General features: G+C 38.2%; 1 protein-coding gene across 1 annotated transcript; it reads right to left on the bottom strand.

Annotated features, from left to right (window-relative positions):
* Positions 1-4,220: 4,220 nt before the first annotated feature.
* SERPINB3 (serpin family B member 3) lies at positions 4,221-11,883 on the bottom strand. Its single transcript, XM_021686403.1, has 8 exons — positions 11,791-11,883; positions 11,013-11,206; positions 10,390-10,446; positions 9,049-9,177; positions 8,157-8,274; positions 7,181-7,320; positions 6,728-6,883; positions 4,221-5,047 (listed from the first exon to the last, which is right to left on the bottom strand). The coding sequence occupies exons 2-8, from the start codon at positions 11,178-11,180 to the stop codon at positions 4,646-4,648; spliced, it is 1,170 nt and encodes a 389-aa protein (XP_021542078.1). The 5' UTR covers positions 11,181-11,206; positions 11,791-11,883; the 3' UTR covers positions 4,221-4,645.
* Between the last annotated feature and the right edge of the window lie 426 nt (positions 11,884-12,309).

Below are 12,309 nucleotides of genomic sequence, written 5' to 3'. Positions count from 1 at the left end.
CTATATCTGTGATGCATTCTGCATTTCCAAGCAGATTTTATCTCTCTGCCATCGTGAAAGCCTGTCCCTGCAGGATGTGTTGGCAGAATTACCGGTTCTGAGCTGTCTCAGAGGTGAAAATGCAGATAGTGCTCCATTTGTCATGCGCAAATTTATCTTCATTTCACTTTAGTCTGACTACTAAAACAATGTACTAAAAGAGCAAGCTATTGTTTTTCTGAAAATTATTGTTAGATAAAAACTATAGGTAAAAGAGTCCTTCTTAGGGAGAAAACAATTGCATTATTAGTCTCAAGTGAAATATGAATCATCTTGGGCAATATTTTGGATTATATGCATTGCTGGTTTCCACCCATTTGGTTAGAAAATGATCAGGAACAGAGACAATACAGTCTTAGATGTTATGATTCTAGAAGGCCAGGGACTGTCCCTGGGTTTCTGTGCTCTGAGACAGCCCTGTCCTCTCGGGAATCACACATATACAGCTACTTGGGAGTAGAACCTTCAGTGAATTCTGGTCTCTTGTATCTTTTATAAAATGTCTTCCTGAACTTATGAGTTTGCCTTTTTTATGGGATCCTTAAGTTTTGTGGATTTCTAGTTTTCTGATTGCCCACCAGCTGTTTTCTGACTGATCTCAGCTACTTCCATGGAATATGTTGCATTCATACTGCTAGTCTAGTTCCAGACCTTCAACTCCGCCTTGATCACTAACATTGGGGCATTTCCCCAAGTTATGGCCTGCTTATGTTCTGAATTCAGTTCCCTTATTCTGGCCTTTAGGATGCTTGTTTTATTTATTTATTTTTTGGTCACCCTATATATGAGAACCCACCACCTAATCCAGCAGGGCACATTGTAGGTACAGAACAATTATTTGTTGAATGGGCTACACTATACTACACACAGTGAGGCAGATAACATATTTTTTGGATGTTTAATATGTCTTTTGTAATAGAAATACAAATGAGTTCTTACAGAACAAATGATGGGCTCCCAAGTGACTTAGGGGAATGACTCAATCATCATTAATTTGTTACACAGTCGCCGACCACCTGTGTGTGCTCCAGGTGTGCAGCATAAGTAATCCGACAGATGATAGGATTGTACATTGAGGGTTTTCCCCAGAAAAGGACGATACCACTTCATAAAGGAAGAAGGTATCTCTCCTTCCACTGATAAACAGAAATGGTTGATGAGGCGTGGCTTTCATCTTTGACTATTGTGAAAATTGTACCCAAAACTGACATAAAAATAGCTTTAAATTTTAAAATAGCATATTTTATCCAATGATACTTAATGAAAAATTATCTAGAAATGAATTTTCTCATTGAACTCTTTCAAATCTCAAATCAAAATTTAAATACAGTAATTTTTAATGTCTTGATGGTCAGTAAAGGCAGCTTGGTAGATCACACATCTCAGAATTTTATTTTTTAATATGCAATTTCATGATGCTTCTTGCTCCATATGACAGGAATACTGGCATGTAATTAAATAGGGTTAAATGTATATGAATAAATTGAGAATTGGCCCAAAGTTGCTCTTAAAAACATACTTAAGTTTTTTTCCACTCAAGTACTTCCAGAGGCAGTAGTCACTATGTTTTGTGCAATTCTCTCCCTCTTTCTCCTTTTCCTCCTCCCTGTCCACTTTATTGAGGCATAATTTACATAAAGCAAAATGCACACACTGTAAGTGTGCACATCAGTGCCTTTTGAAAACATAAACACCTGTGTAACCACTAGCTGATCAAGTTGTAAAGCATTCATTCCACCAGAAATCCCCACTGGACTCTTTTACCATCAGTATCCTCCCTAGCTTCAGCCCCAGGAAACCACCAATCAGCTTTTTGTCACTACAGGTTGGGCTTCATAGTGGTGGAATTATTTACATTACGTGCACTTTCTGTCCCGCTTCTTTGGCCCAGCGCAGTGTGGGGGGGGTGGTTCACCCAGGCTGCGGCGGGAGTCAGTAGTGTCTTCCTCCTTACCACCGAGTGTGATTCCATTGTCTGTTTATCCATTCACCTGCTGATGCAAATTTGAGTTCTTTCCAGTTTTTGGCCCCTATGAATAAAGCTGCTATGAACTTTTGTATATAGTCCTTTCGTGGACACATGTTCTCTGTTCTCTGGGGTAAATATCAGGGAGTGGAGTTGCTAGATCACATGTTAAGTAAATGTTTATGTTTGATAAGAAATTACCAAACTGATTTCCAAAATGGTTGCACCGTTCTGTGTTCCCACCAGTATTATATGAGAGTTCTTGTTGTTCCATATTCTTTCCAACACTTGATGTGGCCGGTTTTTAAAATGAAAATTAAAGTTTTGGCCACTCTACTAGATGTGAGGTGGTGTTCTGTGGGGGAGGATCCTTGAAAGCATATAAATATCCATTCCTTATAAAACTTTTAATTTGATCATTTATTTATTTTATGTCAGTATGGACTCATTATATTCTGTTCTGAATATTCAATGAGTTAGAATGCATTACTTTAAAAATGAAGATACAAGATTTGAGTTTTCTATCAATTTCTCTACATATGGCCACAATGCAGGGGTAGTTGGTTCTCTGACTGGCCTAGAATATAGGCAAAGCTTTTCAGTTCTCATAACTAGATATCAATCATGCCCTCTACTTGACATGGCTCTAATGCCTATGAGCCTTTGTCATAACTTCACCCATGGTGATACTCTGAGTTTATTTATTGCTTAAAATTTTCTTTTAAAATATACTTCAAAGTCCCTCATCCTGGGCTAAACTTCTGATCTTCTCTTTCTTTTCTTCAACCTCATTAGGTACCCCAGTGCCTCTTGTTCATCAAAGCAACTGCCTCACACCTTGCCTTCCCTACCCAGCCTATTCATTGCGTGGTTTATAATGTTACCCACTCTCTCGCCAGTCTGTGAGTTACCTTGACCAAATTTCATACTTATATAGGGAAATATTTACTTCCTCTGCTCAGTTCTTGGACTGCTGAATTCTGCTGAAGAAAATTTAGACCTTGCTCAGATCCTCCAAAATTCATGTTTTATGAAATCAGTGGGGATTCAGTACTGACTGAGAAGGATTTGGAATGAATACAGTCCCTTAAGCAAAGCTGTGTTCTAAAAACTAAAAATTGTCAATACCTGATGTTTGTATATTGACACACTTCAAAGTCAGTTCTAGGCCCTCCTTTCTTATCACTTCATACTCTCTCCCTAGGATCTCATTCTTGCCTTTCACTATGTATTTTTTTTTTTTTTTTTTTTTTTTTTTTTTTTTTTTTTTTTTTTTTTAAGATTTTATTTATTTATTTGACAGAGACAGAGATAGCGAGAGCAGGAACACAAGCAGTGGGAGTGGGAGAGGGAGAAGCAGGCTTCCCCTCGAGGAGGGAGCCCGATGTGGGACTCGATCCCAGGACCCTGGGATCATGACCTGAGCCGAAGGCAGACGCTCAACGACTGAACCACCCAGGCGCCCCACTATGTATTTTTTTAACCAAGTTTTAGAGTTCCTGAATAAACATGTTAAGACTTTTATATTGAGTATGACACGATTAGAGCTTCAGATCATATCCTGCATCTGAGCTCTAGACTCATATGTTCAAGTGCATCCATTTGGATGTCTCAAAAGTAATTAAACTTCAGCAAATACAAACCTAAACCCAGGATCTTTTCTTCTCTCTAAAATAAAATCTTCTTCCATTCAACCCATTGGGTAGGCCAGAAACTTGGACATCATTTTTGGCTTCCATCTCTCATTTCTGTTACATCTAATATGTTGCTAGAATCCTGTGCATTTTACTTTCTAAATAATTCTTACATATCTGTTTTCTTAGTGCCACTCCTGACATTCTAATAGCTTACTAATTAATCTCACTGTATCTACACTGTTCTTTCCTCTCATTTATTTATATCATAATAGCCAGAAGTATATTTTAAAAATGCAGATATGATGATCTCATTCTCCTCTTTGGAAAACAAATAACTGGAAAACAAATAACAAATAAACCTATAATGGCTTACGATTTATTTTAGGATAAAATAGGAAGTTGTTAACATGGGCTACAGAGCCTCTCGTGGTCTGGTACCAACCTACCATCAGCCTCATGATGTTCTGCTCCTACTTTGAATTTTCTTTTTAATATGACAATATATTTCTAAATTGTCTTTCCTATGTGTGGTAGGCCACTTGTACTTTATTGAAAAGAGAAAAAGGAAAAGCAACAAATAATATGAATAAGTAATTGCTTTATTGATAATGTATTTCATAAAAGAAATTTAGACATGTAAGCGTTCCAGATATCACCTGAATTCAAATAAATGAGGGTATCTAAATTAATAAGTTTGAATAGTAGGTATGATTTTTGAAATAGGTGATATGATTTCAAATTTAGTAGAAGATAAGAGTGTTAAAATATCCTTTTATCTTATGTTGAACATTTTGTCCAAAGGGGAATTATCACTGGGAGATGAAATAGATTTGCATGTGTTTGCAGAAGGGGAGCGATAGACAGACATGTCATTTCAACCATGACATTCTTAGTGACTATGAGATTGGATTGGAAAAAGAATTAAAGAGAATCTGTTGTTCTAGCAATCCATGTACTGGAACAACTGTGAATTTCCTCCTAAGTAGGGGCAGGCTGATTGCATCTAAAGGGAAGAGACTCTGCCCAAGAAGAGGATGCTGTTGGTCTTATTGTGCTTGATGAAGAACAGGAAAGGGTGATCACAATGAAAAGAATAAGTCGGTGCTGATGTGAAACCCATCTTTACTGCTGTAGAGCTTGCGGCTTCCGTGCCCTCTTCAGTCACCTCCACAAAGGACTTGTGTATGACTTTAGACACTATGAGATTCTTCCTCCCTGTCATGCCTGAGAGGTCGGCTTTCTGTGTACTGAAGACATCCACCATCCCCAGGGCTATCAGTGTGTCCTTGAGGTCATAGGTCTTTTCCACTTTGAACCGGGGTAAGTATAAATCCACATGGTAATTGCTCATATTCTGTGAGCTTGTCCACTCCATTAGTTTCTCAGCAGTGAGTTGATCTTCAAGCTATGGCAATGGAAAAAAGTAACAGCTGACGTGATTCTCATTGGATGTCAAACACGATTTAACATTGGATCGAATCGTAGAAAACTTTTACTTAAACAGTAAATGCAAATGCAGAAGATTCAGTTTATCACATCTTATCCGAGCAGGCAAAAATAACACAGTCATAAATAGATATTATACAATTGAAAAATGTGTTATATATTCATGTCTGTGTTATCTTTATATACGCATAAATACGCACAAATATCTATACATGTGTATATGTGGATATATATTCACATATATGTATATACAACAGAATTATTAAATAAAGTTATTTTGTAAGAGATGAACTATGTATCTCTATTTTTTACACTCCCCACATATGACATGCTTCTTTTTCAAATAGATTTCTCTTGTTACTATCCTTGTGTACATAATTTTGTACACCCTAATTTAAATAATTTTTATAGTGTGGGCACTACTTTTATTCCTTTTTCTTGCTTGACCCACTTGTAAACATTTCTTATACAGATATATATTTCTCTAATCAAGTTTAAATTGTTACACAATACTACTACTAAATTGTTACAATGTATATATTTTTACTTAATATTTTTAAGCAACACTATGTGTCAGTCCCTAAGTTAAACTATTGGTAATACAAAGATGCACCAAAATTTTGAATTTTTCAATATTTTGAGCTACTTCTGTCCAAAAGCTTTTGCCTTTTTTGGATTAGTTACTTTACGTTAAAATCCCAGGACTGGGATTCCTGGATGTCATTGATAATGAGGATTGCTGAGCTGAAGTATGAACACTGTCATGACCTTCACATGTATTGCTGTATTACTTTCCCTGAGGATCTCCAAATCCCACTGTTAGCACAGTATCTATTTTGGGTGAGGCAAGTTCACTGTGACTTTAGCAGCATGACCAGGCTTTTGAAGTCATTGGAAGCTGCCGTGTTCGTAATGTCCTTAATGCGCCCGATACTGTTGTTGGTATTTTTATATATTAACTTTATTATAACAGTTTTAAGAGGAAAATTATAATCCCTTCACACACTTTTTTGTTTTTTCCCACTTTGAGCAATGAGGCTCCAAATGACTTTTGAGCTCTTAGGGACCGAATACTTCCATAATTGAAAAGTAGGCATCAAGATAAATCTGTTTGTCTATTGTCTACAAAACCACTGTGATTTGATATTTAAAATGTACCTTTTGTTATTTTAATTTGCCTGCTTTGTTTATGAGTGAGCTTGCAGATATTTCCATGTGTCACCTACATATGAATGTTCATTTCCTCATCTTCAAATGAATAGATTGGAATATATTAGTTCTTATGGTTGCAAAATATTAATGTGTGTGCCTAGGTATGTTTCTTCTGAACTGACATTCCATAGTTTCATCAGAATATTAATGGGACCTGTGATGTTGAGATTTTCTGTATATTCTTCCATGTGACACTGTGATATTTAAGATATTTACTTTTTGGAACATGCAGGAAACCAGATTCTTCTTAACAGTTCTTTTTTAGGCTGTATGCAGAGAAGAAACTATGCAGAGAAGAAACTGTAGTTGAACTCTGTCAGCCACCACCACCAATCTGTGAACCTTGCTTCAGTGAAAACCCACACAAACATTGTACTACTGGGAAATCAGGCAAATAGTAGGAAGAATTGGAGGTACAAGATTTTACCTTCTGCAGACCATCAACTTCATCTGGCAGCAGCAATATCATGCTTAGATCTTTGCCTTTGTATGGTATTTCCAGGATCTTGGCTTGCATGTTCTCCAGTGAGGTGAATTTAAAAACATTGGATTGTTTCATCATTTGCACACGTTTGCTTGTATCCTGCAGTAATTAATGTGGCAAACAAATGCCGAGTGAGGCATTAGTCAAAAGAAGATAATACTATTGAGATACCAAACAAATCCTCCTTCTAAGAGATGATGTGGGAAATTTGTGAATTAGAAGCAAGAGTTTCTTCGAGTATTCCTATCTAAATAAAGTAAAAAAATAAAACAAGAAGAAAATACAACCATGACAAATTTTATTTTCTACCTGGTGTTGTATATGCTATCAGATATGAGTTTAAATTTAACATTCCATTTATGAGTGTGTTGCATTATTATAAGTAAATTACAATACCTTGTTCAGCCAAAATTCTTTCTCCACAGTGTTTTTTTTATCAAATTTATTGTCCCACTGTCCTTTGAAATAGACGGCGTTCACCAGAACCAGAATGGCATCCTTGAGAGAGTCTTCGGGAAACAGATTTTTGATTTTTTCTGCAAAAGAAAATCAAAGGTCTGCTGTGAAAGTACAAGTGGTTTGTCTGGAAGATGCTTTGAAAGTTACAATGGATCATTAATTATTCACACAAGTCACCACTTTAGTGACTGTGAGCAATAATTCTCCAGGTGCAGCTTTCCTTGTGGCACCAGCTTGATGGAGTTACCCTTGCTGGAGACACCCCTTCTTGTCATGGGAAAGGTGTTCAGATTCTCTGTCTTTGGGTGACTTCAGTCATCTCACACGGAACATGGATACACTGATTTCAGCTACTCTTGTAGCAAATCCATTCCTACCCTCCCTCTCTCCCCGAGTTCTTTTACACCTCCATTCTTCACTCCTCCCTTCCTCCCTTCCTTTGTATTTTTTCAGCTTTGGGCTTACCACTCTGAGGAAATAGGGCTTGATTGTTCTTTAGGACAAATGGCATGAACTCTATCACCTGAAATACATGCCCTGTGCTGTCAGACAACACTCCTTGGGGTATCTTCCTCTTTATTCTCTGCTTTGAGAATTTAAAGGATGTGAACCCAAGATGGGGTCTGAGCAGAGTCTTGGGATTCACAGGGGTATTCCATCTCTGGCTGTGAGCAAACACAGATTGCCAGCTGTGTTTCTTTGTAGTTGTCTGTCTTTTATACCTCCTGGGTTCCCGTTGTTGCTCTCCACATTTACCTGGACCATTCAGTCATCTGCGGTGCCCTCCTCCAGCCTCTCTGCGAAGCCACCTCCCCCACCCCACTGGCACCCCGTATCGTGTCAAGAACAGGTTTTACACACAGCAGGGACTCAAAAAAAAAGTGCTTTTTATGGGTGATCTCTCATACCCTACCATGAGTTTGGCTTTCCACCCAGGAATTAATCTTCTTACGACTTTCTTCTGCAGCATTGTTAAAATCAACAGATTCCACACTGGTTAGGTAAAATTTCTTAACATTATCCATGTATTCCTTTGACGTGGGAAGGAAGAAAGGAGGAATTAAGAGTAATTTATCAATAATTATGTATTCCCAAGTTAGTTATCTTCAATCTTGACAAAATATAGTACAGGAATCTAGACGCTGAAGAAATTTACTTTTTCTTGCCCACGCATATTTTATACAGTTAGTATGCAGGTAGTGTGAAAAAGAAGTATAGGCTGGCACAAGATTGAGGTCTTTGAAAGGCAGTACCTTCCAACATAGGCTGGGGCAGAAGAGGCTGTGGTTTGCAAGCTGCAAAGCATGATGCTCCAAAGGAGATGGTGTGCTTCTGGGACTCCTCAGCAGTACTATCAATCCACAGGGTTCTCGCTTTTGCTTATATCTTCCATTCTGGGCATTCAGTATTTCCTGGCACTTTCCCAACTTCCCTTAGAGACTCTCCAAGCCTGCCCTCTAATCAGTATCCCATTAGCCATACATTTCCTGGGTCATTGCCCACCAAAATTTACACTGTGTGACTGACTGGTGTCAGATCATTGGGGGCATCTCATGACTTCCTTTGCTACTGAACCTCCTCTTGGGTTATGAAGTAATCCCTAAACCCACACTTTATATTGGTAGATTGTCAGGTTCTAGGACACTTCATTTGGTATAATTGAGGCAAGGGAGTCTTGTACCCTGTGTGAATGCTCTGCCTGTGGATCAGCCAGGTTCATCTGCCTCAGTCTCTCCCATTTGGTCATTGGAGGACATAGGACCCAGGATTCAGATTAAAGATGTGGCAGGCCAGACGAAACTTACTTGAAGAAACTGATAATTTTTTTTTCCGTAGAGCTTGTTGGCGATGTTCAGTTCATATGCATCAGTGGGTTTCTTTAATTCGGTCAGAAGCTCTTGAAATTGGTGGTGCACATTTCCCAACTTTTCAACCTTCAAATATCAGAAAGTAAGTTCATTGCATTCTCTGTCAATGTAAATATAAATACTAACCCCATGTAAACTGTTAGATCCAAAGCTAAAATTCGGTAGTCCCACAGATGATGTTCATTGTTATTCCCTGATTTTTGGTGGATTTACTTAAATATTCTTCAAAGTACTTATGTTCAGTCTCCTCCAGGAAATTCTTTCTTCCTGCTCTAAACAATCCAATCTTTTCACTTTTTAACACAGATGCAGCACCATTATGCCATTGGATTGTCTTTTAATTGGTACAAGTGGTTAGGTTAAGCTTCACAGCTAAACTTACGCTACTTAAGGGCTAGAGGCACATTTCATTTTAACAGCCATTAATAGTATGATAATGTTGAATTTGTATATTTCAGTTACATTATGATGTGAAGCCCTTTACTCTCTTAGACTGTATTTCTTCTAAGACCTATTGACCATGATCTATGGCTCTTCATTAATGATGGTCATACTCTAAGTGTAGGAATAACATGTGCCTGGTAAGGGCTTTACATTGGTATCTCTAAGTCTTTATCCTATTCAGATGAAAACAAGAAACTCAGAATTAAATAAACTTTCCAAAGAGATGCAGAGCCAAGTTTTGAACCTAGGCCTGTCTGAATCCAGAACCTTCTACTTGCTAGCTAAGAGTTTTGGACCTTAAGGCTATAAACTATATATCTCATCTAATCATTTTCCAAAATGTGCTCGGATGTGTTAATCCCATTTATGAATTAATTAAAATTATACTATTTTAGCAACAGTGTTGTGATTACTGTAATTATTGTTATTCTATAATAATAATACATAAACTTTATCCGGGTTTCCAGTAATCTAGGCACTGTTGTAATGTTTTGTATCTGTTTGTATGCATTGAGGAAGATTCTTTTATTACTCCCAGTTTACTGGGATGAGGTCACTGTGCCTCAGAGCAGTTGTGTCTTGTTCATGTTCCCTGTTGGTGAACAGCAAAGCAAGAATTTGAAGCTCTTCAGGCACAGTGCTGATCTCCTCCCAGGAGACAAATGTATGAAATAAGGGTGTAAATATGAAATGAGATACAACTCTGTCCAATCTATTTTACCTAAGATTTTCCCTAAAAATGAACTTTTTACAGTTTATCTGAAATTCCCAGTGTCAAGTATGACCCTCCTGGATATGCAGTTTTCCTTCTAGACCCAAGGCTCTGTGACTCACATGATCTGTTGTAGATCTTTCTTTTGTGTTCTCTGTGGCTTCATTAAAGTGAAGGACCTGGAAGAGACAGGAAGTGGGATAAGAAAACTACTCAAAAGATCTGGAAATAAATAAAAAAGAAAAAAAAGAAAGAACCCAAATCCAAACAAAACAAAACCCCCAAACCAAAACCAAAACCAAACCAAAACACTAAACAAAGGAAAAAAAGAAAACTTCAGTGTAAGCATTTGCTCCTTGAAAAACCGCAGCAAAACTGGTTGATCACCAGCCACTTCATAGAATCCTGTGTCATTATTCATTGCTGAGAAAGCATGAAATGTTTTGCATGAATTTAAATCAGTGCATCACTTCTCCCATTACTCTTCCCTGTAAGCCTTGCCTCGTTTGTTGTACAATTGTGGGAGTCCATCCCAGCCATCAGGGAGAAATCTAGGCACAAGGAAGTGAATGGGGCAGAGCCCTGGGGAGGGCATGTGCCCCTTACAGCTCTGTGCTCACCGAGTCACGGGAGCGCATGCTCAGCCTGCTGTGCCACACAGGCAGATCTGTGGCCATCTGCACGCAAGCCGGCAGAGAAATCTGTCCAAGCTGGTCAGCGTGTAGGAAGCCGACACCCAACCTACCTCCCCAATTTCGAATGCAGTGTTTTCTTTGGCTCCTAGGTAGGTCATGGCTAATGCTGATGAGATGGAGAGAGGGGAGTAGAAGATGTTGTCATCCTTTTTTGATCTTTTCAACTGTTGGAACAGATCAAATGCGAAGTGGGTGTTTGCTGCACTGAGTGAATTCATGGCGACCTTGGTGAGATCTGGAACTCCTAGAAAAGCATCAGATTCATTTTATGACTTTAATGAAGGGAAGGTTAGTCCATAATGAAATTTTCTTAAAAGAAATTACTTATGTTTGGATTGTGGGATTCTGGCAACTAAAGTTTTTCTTTCTTCTGCTTTTCAAGCCTCTTTCAATGTATCTGTATTAATTTCATAATTAAACAACCATCAAAATTATGTAAAAAAAAAAGCAATTCTGTGAAAAAGTAATAGAACATCTTTATCTTTCTTCCATCACTGGCAGTACTAGGCCTGGGTAGAAGATGCTTCATTACAGATACCAACACAAAGATTCAGCGAGCTCCCATGAGGCACCTCTCTGCCTTTTCCTTTAGGCTTCTATGGGTGCCAGAGCCTCTCCCCCTCACCACATGTGTACCTAAGGGAGCATTTGTTTAATCAGAAATAAATTAGATAAAGGATAAATCAGATGGAGGTGTTTCAATTTTACTCTGGCAGAATAAGTAAAATACAGTCACACAGATTGAGATAGATGCATGATAGAAAACACACCATTACCATTTTCAGAAATGATTCCTGTTACTGAGCTGGAGCAGCTGGGGGCACATACCTGTGTTCCTGGAGGAAGCAGAGGTGGGCAGGGAGCCTGTCAGCCTGTGTGTGGTGAACGATGAGCTCCGGAATATATAGCTCTCTCCTGCCACCTTCTATCCCTCGTTGTGGTAATTATTTCAAGTAAATCAGCTTTTGATTTCTTAATCAGGCTATCCATCATGTGAATCAACTCAAAAATATTTATGAGATTAAAACATGAGCATTCTATTACTGTACTTCCTTCTTACCTGCAGCAAAAAACTGCAGACCTGTAGTCACTGGCTCTTATGAAATGCAGGTAAGTGTCTTTCTAATACCAATGAGGATAGAGTTACAACTTCCTCACATGCCCCTGCCATATCCACCCGGAAATAACCCTTGAAAAAATCTTCTCTTGGATGTGGATGTCTTTAAGGCCCACTTCAAACATAAACAGTGAAAAAGCTTATATTTTCTATCTTAAGTTCTGAAAGGGCTAGTTCAACCTGTCAATTTCATTAGTAATTATTCTGTATAACCAGGAAAATAGCTCGAG

Source organism: Neomonachus schauinslandi, chromosome 14, assembly GCF_002201575.2.
Source record: "Neomonachus schauinslandi chromosome 14, ASM220157v2, whole genome shotgun sequence".
NCBI lineage: Eukaryota > Metazoa > Chordata > Mammalia > Carnivora > Phocidae > Neomonachus > Neomonachus schauinslandi.
Note: the sequence above shows the minus strand (reverse complement) of the source record. Positions and strands in the feature narration are given on the sequence as shown.